General features: G+C 38.0%; 1 protein-coding gene across 2 annotated transcripts in view; it reads left to right on the forward strand.

The window, feature by feature from the left end:
* IPO11 (importin 11) overlaps positions 1-12460 on the forward strand; it is a 94839-nt gene that overhangs the window by 13000 nt on the left and 69379 nt on the right. For both annotated transcript variants that reach the window (XM_044446222.1, XM_044446223.1), the window contains exons 4-9: positions 975-1075; positions 4699-4771; positions 6627-6830; positions 9311-9443; positions 10244-10302; positions 11438-11486. In XM_044446222.1, coding sequence (XP_044302157.1) covers positions 975-1075; positions 4699-4771; positions 6627-6830; positions 9311-9443; positions 10244-10302; positions 11438-11486 — 619 coding nt within the window. The remainder of the gene's footprint in view (positions 1-974; positions 1076-4698; positions 4772-6626; positions 6831-9310; positions 9444-10243; positions 10303-11437; positions 11487-12460) is intronic.

Here is a 12460-nt window from a genome sequence, read left to right on the forward strand (position 1 = left end):
CAGGACTGGAGAGCATTGACCCCACCCATTCAATATCCAGGGACTATAATACCTCTCCTTTGTAAAAGCAGCTGCAGCAGCTTGAGTAAAAAGTTCTGCAGTGTGCTTCTGCAATACAAGTAAGGAATAAGGCAGGTGTGGAGGGCTGGAATTTACGCTACTACTTACTTACGTTGTGAGACTGGCAATAATGGTCTGTATGACAGGTGGAAGAGAGCCCCTCTGCCCTGTTTCTCCCTAACCATTGTTGTTGTTCCTGCATTGCATTTATATCCCACTTCTTTCCTCTTGTGAAAAACTGGAATGGCTTACATAGCTCCATTTTATCCTCATAACAACAACCCATTGACGTAGGTCAGGGTAAATAACTGGGCCAACATCACACAATGAGTTTCATGGCCAAGTGGAGACAAGAACCTGAATTTCCTTGATCCCCAGTCCAGCACTTTAATTTCCTTATTTATTATTTATTTATTTTTCCGTTTATATCCTGCCTTTTTCCTACAAAGGGCTCAAGGCAGCTTATATCTCCTCCATCTTACCCCACAACAACAACCCTGTGAGGTAGGTTGGGCTGAGAGTCTGTGACTGGCCCAAAGTCACCCAGTTGGCTTCATGGCTGAGTGGGGACTAGAACCCAGATCGTCTGAGTCCCAGTCCCATGCTCTTAACCACTACACCACACTGGCTCTCTGGGCATTTCTCCTCACAGCTAATGAGAAGAATTTACCACCTTATACAAAAAGTAAAACTTAAACTCCATCTGTACAAACTGTTGGATATCACAAGCGATGTCTTATTAGGCTGAAGATTATGTCTACTGTTATAGTATCCCCTATTGTTGAAGCCTTACCATTTTCCTGTGGAGCAGTTTAGTATTAAATGGGTTCTTGCAGCAGTTGTACTGTTTTCCAGTGTTAAGATGTAATAATGTAATATGTGTAGAGCTGTGTTAACTCTATCTTCTCTTACAGAATATTGTCACAAATCACAACTTGGATGTAAATGTGAGATGGTTAGCTGTGCTGTACTTCAAAAATGGAATTGACCGCTATTGGAGACGTGTGGCACCACAGTAAGGAATATATTTTACAGTAGAGAGTTCTTTTTCAGCAAACATTATAAGAAAAAAACCTGATTTCTTCATTTGTATTGGTGAAAAACTGACTTGCAGGAAAGTTTTATGAAATACATACTGATTTTCACTAGTACAGAGTTAGAGAGGTGTGTATTTATTTATTTTCTGCCCCAGCCATTAGCCAGGAAGACTCTCTGGATGGCTTAGAGAAATATAAAATAACAGCATATGGAATAAAATCATAATTTCAAATCTAATATAAATGCTTACAACAAGAAACTCCCACCACAGCCACAGTTCAAATTAAGCCAAGGGCATGGTAGCAATAAAATACAATAAATACCATATAAAAATTCTCTAAAATTACTTTAACTATTAAATATTTGGCAAATAAAAAGATCTTTGCCTGGCACCAAAAGGAGTAGACAGAAGGGGCCAGGTAAATCTCTGTGGGAGCTGATTCTGGAATTGAGATGTTGCTACTGAAAAGGCCCTTCTCCTTGTAGCCACCCTCTTTGTTTCCCTCAGAGGGGGCTCTCTGAGCAGGACCTCAGATGACGATCTTAAGGTCTGGGTAGGCATGTCTGGGTAGGGGCACCCCTTTAGATAACCTGACCCCGAACTGTTCAGTGCTTTAAATATTGTTAGCACTTTGCATTAGGTCCAGAATTCATTTGGTAGCCAGTGAAGTTGATTGGGGACTGGCACTATAGGTTCATATCTGCCAGTCCTCATCAACAGCCTCGCTGCACTATTCTGGACCAGTTGGAGTTTCCAGAACATCTTCCAAGGCAGACCCATGTAGAAGTGTGTAACCCTGATGAGAGGATACCAGAGCATATATTTCCAGACAATTTGAAAACACAATTACCATGGTGATGGTCTCACTTCTTCCTTGTTCTTCCTTTAGAGATCATGCATCCCAGGGACCATAAGATGGTTCAGAATCTCCTTTCTGAGTTCAGGAGTAGTGTTCTGAACTCAGACACTAGGGCCAGATTCCCTACCCTATTGCAGTTAGCAATAGGGTGGGGAATCTGCTGCCCACCAGGATCAGAAAAACAGCCCTGGAAGGGAAGGAAAGGGGTTTCTGAGGAGCAGTGACCACAGAAGAATTTAGGTTACAAGTAACCCTAAGTCTTTTTCAGGCTCCTTCTCTCCCCCTTAAAGTCCCTTCTTAACTGTGCTAATTAGAGCAAAATTAGTGTGGGGGATGGGGTGGCAAGGGACTTTCATTAGATGTCTGAAACCTTCACATTGCTGTTTAGCATTGTATGTATCATGATGATAAGAAAAAACAACAAGCATGTCTATTCTTAATTTTTAAAGGTTAAAGGGAAACTATATGTCCACATTAAAAGTAATTAATTAGAAGTCACTTATCCCCATCGATTTATCATACAGGCCATACGTATTGGCAAATACATAAAGTTCACATATTCCAAGCGTGTTTTGACCAATCTGGACTTTGGTGGGAGAAAATATAGAGATAAATAATCATAATAGTCCTTACTAAGAAAGATTAAGATCATGCTTGAATTTATCATACCTTACATAGAACCAGTAATTAAATATACAGAAAGTAAGCATCACACCATTCACCTGGTAACAGTATCAAAAGGGGGAGGAAGCAATCTCTCCTAAAGTAAAAATGATTAATTCCTTTTCTCCCTAATAGCTGTTTACCATAACAGAAAACAACACAACTCGTGTTCAAAATAGGTGTATTTATTTATTTGGAAAACTAACAACTAATTCCTCAGGAGGGTTTAGACTTTATGTATGAAGAAATATTGCTAAACCATAAAGCTTTTTTTAATAGTGTGACTGTTCAGTGGAGAATAAAGATATCACTTCTACTATCCTGTAGATGTCAGTATTGCATCATACAAGGTGTCTCTCAAAGTTCCCACTTTTCTCATGCTTAATATCCACATAAAGCCTTATGTGTAAAATATTTTAGGAAAATTACACCTGAGTATAACTGTGAAGTTATCCTGCCCTTTTTTTTCCTGTTATGCGTTTTCGCAGTTGGCAAATCTTTCAAATGTCTCACAAGTGACAAGTCCCAGAGACTACATAGGCTTCTTCCACATATGTGCTTATAACTGTATACACAATGCAGAGGCTTTTCTTAATAGTATTTGAAGATGCTCTCTAGTGGTTCTTGAATTTGTACATTACATTGCTTTAAAAATGTGTTTCTTGGCTGCTATGTAGAGACACATAATGGGAGAGCTACATAAAGTGGATGTTTCTTTCTTAAAAGCTAATCCTTATTCTTCATGGCCATTTTATTTTAATATACATCTGAGTTTAGAGATGGGGTAGGCTACTTGCTGGGCATGGCCACTGCATATCTGACTTGTACCCTTGAATGCATGACCACATTTTATGAGCTTCCCTGCTGTTATGAGTTATTGTTAACATTTAAGCTTTTCAACCATCTCTTCCTTGCTCTTGTTTGCTGACATAAATGAACAAAGCAAGCCAAGTCTAGGCATTCATTCCTTTTGTGGTATCATTTGCTTGGATCTGAAAATGTCTTCCATGCCTAGAAATGCTGTTCTGCTTGCATTCTAGAGCAGCAAGCTTGGTTTCCTCCAAATGATTTGGATTGTTACTTCCATAATTCCTGACCATTTTGTGTCCTAGCTGGAGTTTCCTAGCTGGGGTTGTCTATCCCATACTAGAGTTTTGCATATCAAAATAAAAGTAAGACCAAGTAGAGGTACACAGGAAGCATAATAGCTTGAAGATGCCTGTAGTCTCGTATGAAATCTTCTGGGAGCTCTTGTACAAGTGATTGCAGAAAAATGTTAGGTCACAGTTCTTTGTTTCTAGGTGTAGGTTTTGGACTGTTTCATATCTTGGATAGAATTTCTTTTTGCACTTAAATTCAAGCTGTTGATCTGTTAAGCTTCATTTTTTAATGACATTGGCATGCCGTTTGCCCATGTATGTGCATTATTCTTGGCTATCAGCAAGTAAAAGAGACACACTTTATCATGTTTGTATCCCACTCATCCACCAGCTAACTCCATGTAGTGTACATGAAGCTGCCCTTTTGATCTTTCGAGCAACCCTGGTGAGAGAAAGTAACTGGCCCAAATTCATGCAGATTGGTTCATGGCTGAGTCAGTGAAGTTCAGTGATTGAATCCATGGACAGTATCCAACAGGGTGCTTATGTCCCCACTTTTCCCTTTTGCAAGTGTCAGCCACTACTCATGAAATGGAGATTCAGCACTTCTGTGAACAAAACAGTTTCTGTAACGAGGCAGGTCAGCTGAGCATGTATATTGGAGAGTAAGCACCCTGTTTGAGACCACCCAAGAAGTTCAAGCTGTAGTGTCCAACATTATCTGTTACATCATGCTGGTTCTTGAAATAGCATAATGAGTTTTCCATTTTTTCATTCATTTCTTGATAAGAAGGTAAAGCAGTTACCTGAGTTGATTGCCTGTAGCTTAAAGAAGTTGAGCATTGCTTGAAAGTATGCTTCAGCATTCCTGTATTCTTTCTGAGCAAAAAAAGCTCTTCAGTGTATCAGTTCTAAGAAATTAGAAATTACATTCTCATGTACATTACTAATGATAGCTTTAATTCTCCAATAAACAGTGCCCTTTCAGAAGACGAGAAATCTACATTGCGTGCAGGGCTTATTGCAAATTTCAATGAGCCAATAAATCAGGTTAGTGATGATAAAAAGATACATATGAACTCTTTCTAAAGGTGTGTCTTGTAATTTTAAGTTGGTTAAGTTCAGAATGGAATGGATTTAATTTTTGTTTTAAATCCATTGTATATTTGAGGAAATATTCCATGCTGGATCGCATAAGGAAATATAGTTAATAGTAGTTAATTAGCATATTAGCTTAGACAGCAACTGTGTATCCTTGTGCTTGCAGAAGATGAATCAGAAATCCATAAAGTAAGTCAATTTCAGTATTTTTCCTTTCCTTTTCTTTGTTTTCAATAGAATTTCTAGCAAAAAACCCCCTGGAAGGCTAACTAACTTATTTGGCATGATGACTTCATAGGCAACATCTTTCTCCAACCTTTCTCACCCAGGTATTCCTGAGATGTTTTGGGCTAGAACTCCTACTAGCCATGGTAGCATGATCAATGGTCAGGAATTGTTGGGGTTGTAATCCAAACATCTCAAGGGCACTGAGTTGAGGAATCTATCAGATTCATGACGTCTGAGGTAATGCTGGTTGTAGGTTGCCTGCATAAATGTGGGAAAATACAGTCATATTTGTGGATCTTTGTGAAAAGACACTTTTCACTGAATTAAATTTCACTAAATCATATAATGGAAGTTAAAATCCTGACCATTCTTACTTGAAAGTTACCTTCATCAAAATCAGTATAACTCAATTTAAAGAAAATGTAGTTAGGATGAGAGTAATCATATTGAAGGACACCGTTTTTCTTTCAGAAATCTAATGTAGGACAAATCTAATGTAGGACAGTGTGCATTTCGCCTTTTTGTGCCCCTTTTATTTATTTATTTATAGATTTATATCCTGCCTTTTTCCTACAAAGGGCTCAAGGCAGCTTACATCTCCTTCTCCATCTTATCCCCACAACAACAACCCTGTGAGGTAGGTTGGGCTGAGAGTCTGTGACTGGCCCAAAGCCACCCAGTTGGCTCCATGGCTGAGTGGGGACTAGAACCCAGGTCGTCTGAGTCCCAGTCCCATGCTCTTAACCACTACAACACACTGGCCCTCTTCAATATCTCTTTCTGGTTGTGCTGCTTTTTGTTGTATTTATATGTATGAGAGGTTCAATACACTGTTAAGCCCAAAACTAAAGAGGAAATTAAGTTGTGTGCAGTTTATCATTCCCTCTTCTTCTGAAGATCAGGGTTGAATAGCAGTCCTTGTTGTTGTTGTTAGTCGCAAAGTTGTGTCCGACCCATCGCGACCCCATGGACAACATTCCTCCAGGCCTTCCTGTCCTCTACCATCCCCGGAGTCCGCTTAAGCTCACACCAACTGCTTCAGTGACTCCATCTAGCCACCTCATCCTCTGCTGTCCCCTTCTTCTTTACATAGCCTAAAGAGTGCCCTCCATAAATAAAAGGGGAGAATTGAAGGAATCCCAAGGTTTTCAGAAGTTCCGAATGTGTTTAGAGCAAGAGATCTAATCTGAGGACCTCAAATAGAGCCCAGCATGAGCTGGTTGTGCTCAGCAGCCAGAGAAAGCTGATTGAGCGTTGAGGAGCACCACTGGGGTTGGGCACAGGAAACAGAATGGAATAGCTTGGAAAAGGGCTGACTGGCTGGAAAAGAGAACAGGAGCATTCCGAACTGCAGCATTTTATTTCACATTCTACTTAACTGTTATTTTTGCTCTTACAGCATTAATCTTGAATTGAATTAATGTATCTTCTCTGTATAACTTATTGAAATGGTGGCTGACATCAGATGTGTGAGGCTAATTAAAGTGGGAAACAGTTGTTTTACAGGCCTAGTACACTCAGATCATAATGTGCTTGCTGTCTTGACTGTGGGTTTTTCATTTGGTTGTCTTTGCAGATTGCCACACAGATTTCTGTGCTGATTGCAAAGGTTGCTAGGCTGGATTGTCCTAGACAATGGCCAGAACTTATTCCTACCCTTGTAGAATCTGTTAAAATACAAGATGATCTTCGTCAACATAGAGCTTTACTTACCTTCTATCATGTCACAAAGACTTTGGCATCTAAACGACTGGCTGCAGATAGGAAACTTTTCTATGATGTAAGTATTACTTCCAGTAATGCATTTTAGCCAGGCTAGTTCCTCCTGTTGGGCATGCTATTACATTACTTCTGATCTATGCAGTCGAAAACAGAGTTAAGTAACAACAACACCCAGCTGGGAATGTGGAAAGTGGTTTTCTCCAGGTTGAAAATATTTATGTTTAACCTTTAATGTAGTTGAGGGCAGCCTGTTGGCAAAATGTGTTCTTTTGTAATTGAGCTTGTTTACAACACCTAAGCAGTAAATGACACATATATAGATTTTTCCAATGTCTTAACCAGGATTAAAAGATCAGTAGTTTTGTCTGAACTTGGATGAGCTCAGCCTCCCCCCACCCCATAATAAACTTCTCCATTTCCTTCCCTTTGCAGCCTATGTCTGAAACTAGGTTAATACTGGCCCAAGTTAGCTTTAAACCAAAGTTGGAAATGAACTTCATATCTTCATTTCAGACTTTGGTTCAAAGGAGAACCTCTGTTACTGCTTTGATCAGTGTAGACATAACACAATGGTTAATGTGGAAGGGGTGGAGGGAAAGGCACAAGCATTTCCCATGCAATTCTTTAACAGTTGACAAAAATTATGTGGTTGGTTTTATTTTGTATATTATTATTATTATTATTATTATTATTATTATTATTATTATTATTACATTTCTATGCCACCCCTTGCCGAAACCTCGGGGCGGCTTACAACATGATAAAATACATTGAAATACAATAGTACATAAGAAGAGTATATAAGAGTATATAAGAACTCATCTTTTTCTTTGTTAGCTATTTTGTATTTTTAAAGTAGCCTGAAATATTTTCAATGAATAACTATAATTTGTAAATCTACTTTAAGCCCTAGTTGCCGAGCCTGCTTTGCAGGCAATTTTTAAACATGGTTTAGAGTTAGATGATTACTGTTACCAGCTTGAACAAACCACAGTTCCTGAGTTGATGCACGACATAGAAATGCAGTTTGTTCCAAAGCTTTCAGTTGTCTCACATTGAAAAGGGCTTACCATTGTTCAGTTCTGAACTTTACCAAATATCAAATTCAGTAGAAGTAGTCACACTTACTAATGTTCTCTTAGAATTATTATTTTATTTATTTATTTATTTATTTTCCAATTTATATCCTGCCTTTTTCCTACAAAGGGCTCAAGGCAGCTTACATCATTCTACTCCATCTTATCCCCACAACAACCCTGTGAGGTAGGTTGGGCTGAGAGTCTGTTATTGGCCCAAAGTCACCCAGTTGGCTGCATGAGTGATCGGGGACTAGAACCCAGGTTGTCTGAGCCCCAGTCCCATGCTCTTAACCACTACGCCACACTGAATTATGTTTTGGGATAACACATTTCCTACATGAGATTGGAAGTGCTTGAGTTATTTTTGCTGCATGATCTGGAATTCCATTTTTTCTTTAGACTGTTTTGGATTGAAAATGAAATGAGAATTTTCAGATGAATGTTGTGTCAGTCTCAACAATGGTCTGATACAGACCCAACACCCTCCATCTCTAATACATTTTTAAATTATAATTTATTGCTAGGGATTCTGATCATAACTATTATCTTCGGGATCTGGTTAGTTTAACTATGGTTAATGTTGTAGATATAGTCCTTAACTATGGATCAATCTAAATAGAGGATATTATTGTAAGAAGGAAGGGACTGGGGCAGGAGGATCACATGGTCCAGTGATCTTAACTTGTAATTAAAGATTAGGAGTACTGTGCCACTCTTGTATTAAAATCAGGTAAACAATATGGTGCATGAAAGCATACATAAATTACTTGAGGCTTGAAATAAAACCCCACTGGTTTTGCAGTGATTTGCTTTTTTAACATATGATTCTTGAATTATACTTTGGCCTGGTTTGCACTGCAGTCAGCTTACAAATGTTGGCTTGTTGGGTGCAACAACTTAATAACTCATTGTAAATAATCTGCAATAACCATTGAATCCAAAGAATTCTAAAGAATTCTATAGAATCCAAAAAAACCAAAAACTATAAAAGTATAGTTTAAAAGTAGTTTTATGATGTGAAAGGGCTTTTTGCTCAAACAGCAGCCCACCATTCTAAAACATCTTTGGAAGCTGAGGTGAAAGTTTTCTTGTGCAGCATGGGAGTGAGGCTCAGGTCTTCAAAGATAAAATGCCAAAATATCTACCTGGTTAGAACAAGCCTCTTGTAAGAGCTTATATTGCTTTTTGGATTCTGGCTTAGATCCAGCTAAATTTTAGTTGTAAGGCTGCAATTCAAAATACACATTTTAAGAAATAAGTGCCGATGGGCTAAAGCAAACTTATTCTGAGTGAACGTGCTTAGGATCGCACTGCAGGTCGCAGCAGGGCAACTTGGTCATTACTAACCTAAATTTCATCACTTGTATGACTCACTGTAGCTAGATTAGTGCCTTCTATTCTGTTATGAAGGATTTTGGCGATGCCTGTTTTATTTGTATCAAACTTTTTAAAATTGCAGCTAGCTTCTGGAATTTATAGCTTTACCTGTTCCTTGTGGAATCACCATACAGATACATTCCTCCAGCAGATTTATACTAGAGATGAAACGGCTATGACTAATTCATTAGAAAGAACTCTACTATCCTTGAAAGGTAAATGACAAATTGATATTTCAATATAAATGTGTACAATTGAATAGACTCTCAAATTTTCTACTAATGCAGTGAAATATTTTGGCTGTTCAGAAACTTTAATACACGTACATTCTTTTGTTTTTCTGATAACATGTTGCTGACCCAGAGAGCAGAATTAATAATTCATTTCTCCACTTAAAGCTTCTGTTCTGTTCTTAAATGAGCAATTTTGTGTAAGGTTCTGTAGGTTCCCTCTCCCCCACTTTATACACAGAGACATATAAAATAGCGTAAAAATTACCCACTCGTATTTTATACTGATAATGTGATATGCACAAGCACTCTTTGTTCCAAGCTGCTTATTATTAAACATCTTAGCATTCTTTTATTAATTCACTTGTTTGAAATTGAAGTTAAAGAACATACTTCTAATTAAAGTACATACTGCATATTTTCTTTGAGAAGGCATCGTAAAGTAGGTGAAAAGATTTCATTATCCCTTTGCACATCAACAAAAAATCTTATCTTTCCTTTATCTAGCAGCATTTTCCTAGTGCTTATAATTAAAATTTTCCTGACAGTGTTGGGGTGTTTGTGCATAACAGCAGGAAATCATAGGTTAAGTAGCTCATACTTTGCTGCAGTGCATGTACTACAGCCTTTCTGATACTCAACCTCCAGCCATTCCATTGCATCCATTACAGGCAAACCAAATCACAGCTAGTACTTTGTAGCGATATGTTGGCTATTAGATAGTAGGTACATTTTATGACAGTAGTGATATCGTAATGAGGTTGTAATGCTGTATCATTTTTCAGTACTTCGTAAATTGACCGTTCATGGTTTTGTGGAACCTCATCGGAACATAGAGGTGATGGTAAGGAAGGAACAGTCTTTATTATTCACAAATGTTATTTTATTCTGGTTAAAATACTTCCTTAGAGTGTATTAGTGCTACTAGGGAGCTAAACAGTTTTTCCTGCTGAAAAAAATACATGAAAATATTAATAGTAAACTTTGGTAGACTGACCAAACAGGATTTAGAATCAAAATGGAACATGTTTGATACCCCAGAGATTTGATAAGGTAGTGACTGCTTATCCAAAAGGAATAGGAGATTTAAGTGATAAAATTGGTAGGTACTTTTCTGTTCCTTTTTTCTTATTATTTTTATATTTAATAATCAGAAGATTGAAATTAGAGTTGGAAATTAGAGTTGGAGCACATTTTCAGCCAAAACCTGAAAAGCTACTTTTGTTTGTATCTTCTTATTTTAAATTGCAACAAATTCCATGCTGAGCTGCCTGCTCTGTTCTATAGGTCCTCGTAAAACTAGATGATATATGCAATGAATCTGTCTGTCTTTCTAGACCCAGCCATGGCTCTGTGTCCTGGCCCCGCTCTCTTTTCCTCAACAATCAATTGTTTGGCGGTTTCCCTGTGTTTGTGCCACTTTTCCCTATTCCAAACAGCTTTGCTACTGTCTTATCAGCTTCGAGCTATAATATGCAAGTATTTTTGGCACTACCCCCTTTTGTCTTTGGCCTCCACCCACCACTGGAATGCGCTCTGAGAAAATCTGTAAAATTGAATTTGGTCCTTAGGTTGAAAGAAGTTCTGCACTCCTGCTTTATATCTGTGCAGTGGTCTTGATGGAAATCTCCCCTGCACCCAGGCCAGCACCTATTAATCCTGGGTGGAAGCTTTTATTTGCCATTTCCTTGTGCGTGCTACTCAAATAACAAAACGCACATGGGTTGAATGCAGATACATATTTAGCATAAGGTCTAGTTTGGCCCTGAGGTGCCCTGCCCCACTCGTGTCCCATAGCTATTCTATTTCTACCTAGATCTCACTTACCTTCCTTTTCTATGCCTCTACTGCACTGGGCTCCCCTGTATTGCTCCTAACAGGTTAACTAAATACTTTTGTAATGCAAATGTTTCCTTAATTTTTTAAAAGGGCAAATATAGCACAGTTGGATTCATGTGTGTTGTTTTTATATTTTGTAGGGATTTCTGCATGCAGTATTTGAGCGGCTAAAGCAATTTTTAGAATGTAGTAAGTATTTAAGGGCTTGCTTTCATGTTATGCATTCTGTTTTTAATCCCAAGTAGTGTCAGTGCTGAATTAATAGTAAAATATGTAACACAGTGCAAGTACGTTCTTTTGTATTCACTGAGATTTGCTTCCTAGTCAGTGTGTTTAGGAGTGCACACCTATGAGGAAGTATGCTCCATTACACTCAAAGCATCATACGATTGATCAAATTGTTTAAGATTGCTCTCTTAGTTTCTGTTGCCAAAAGAGAAACACTTCTTAACATAAAGATTTATTACTAGAAATAGTTATCACAAAAATAAACTTTTTAAAATTTATTTTGAAGTTTAAGAGACTTACAAAAAGTATCTTTACATACTGTAATTAAAAATGCATATCACTTGAGTTTTAAAATGTCCTATTAAGGATATGATCTGGTTGTATTTCATTCACATCTGGAGATTTTGAGATCCAACATTGGTTGTTAACTTTTCAGAACACTGAATTGGGAGATCAGTCATGGCAGGTACAACTTGAGTTCTTGAATGCTGGATATTTTAAATTGCAATTAACTGCATTAGCCTTTGCAACGATCCTGTAATGGTGTTCAGTGTTATAATTCATTCATATTAAATATTAGGGCCTGAGACTGAGGAAGTGTGGCTTGTGTAAGGCCATCTGACAACTTGATTCGCACACAGCAAAATTGTTGTTAAAAACTTTGGTTGTTGGGAACAAGCCAGCATGTTAGTTCAATGCTACTTGATCATGCCTGCTTGGCTTCTCCTACCAGCCAGTGCAGCTAAACAATTCAAGGACACTTCATTTCTTGATTATTTAACATGAAGTTCAAATCTGAGCTGTAGGAGTATGTCCCCTTCAACACGAGTTTTTAAAAATCCTATGGTAGAGTTGCATGTAAATCAGGCCAGGATGTTCATGGCAGAGGGGAGATTTACAGTTAGATTTCCTAGCACAGACTCATTGCCACTGTG

The sequence above is a fragment of the Varanus komodoensis genome, unplaced genomic scaffold (genome assembly GCF_004798865.1).
Source record: "Varanus komodoensis strain SLA01 unplaced genomic scaffold, ASM479886v1 scaffold5, whole genome shotgun sequence".
In the NCBI taxonomy this organism is placed as follows: domain Eukaryota; kingdom Metazoa; phylum Chordata; class Lepidosauria; order Squamata; family Varanidae; genus Varanus; species Varanus komodoensis.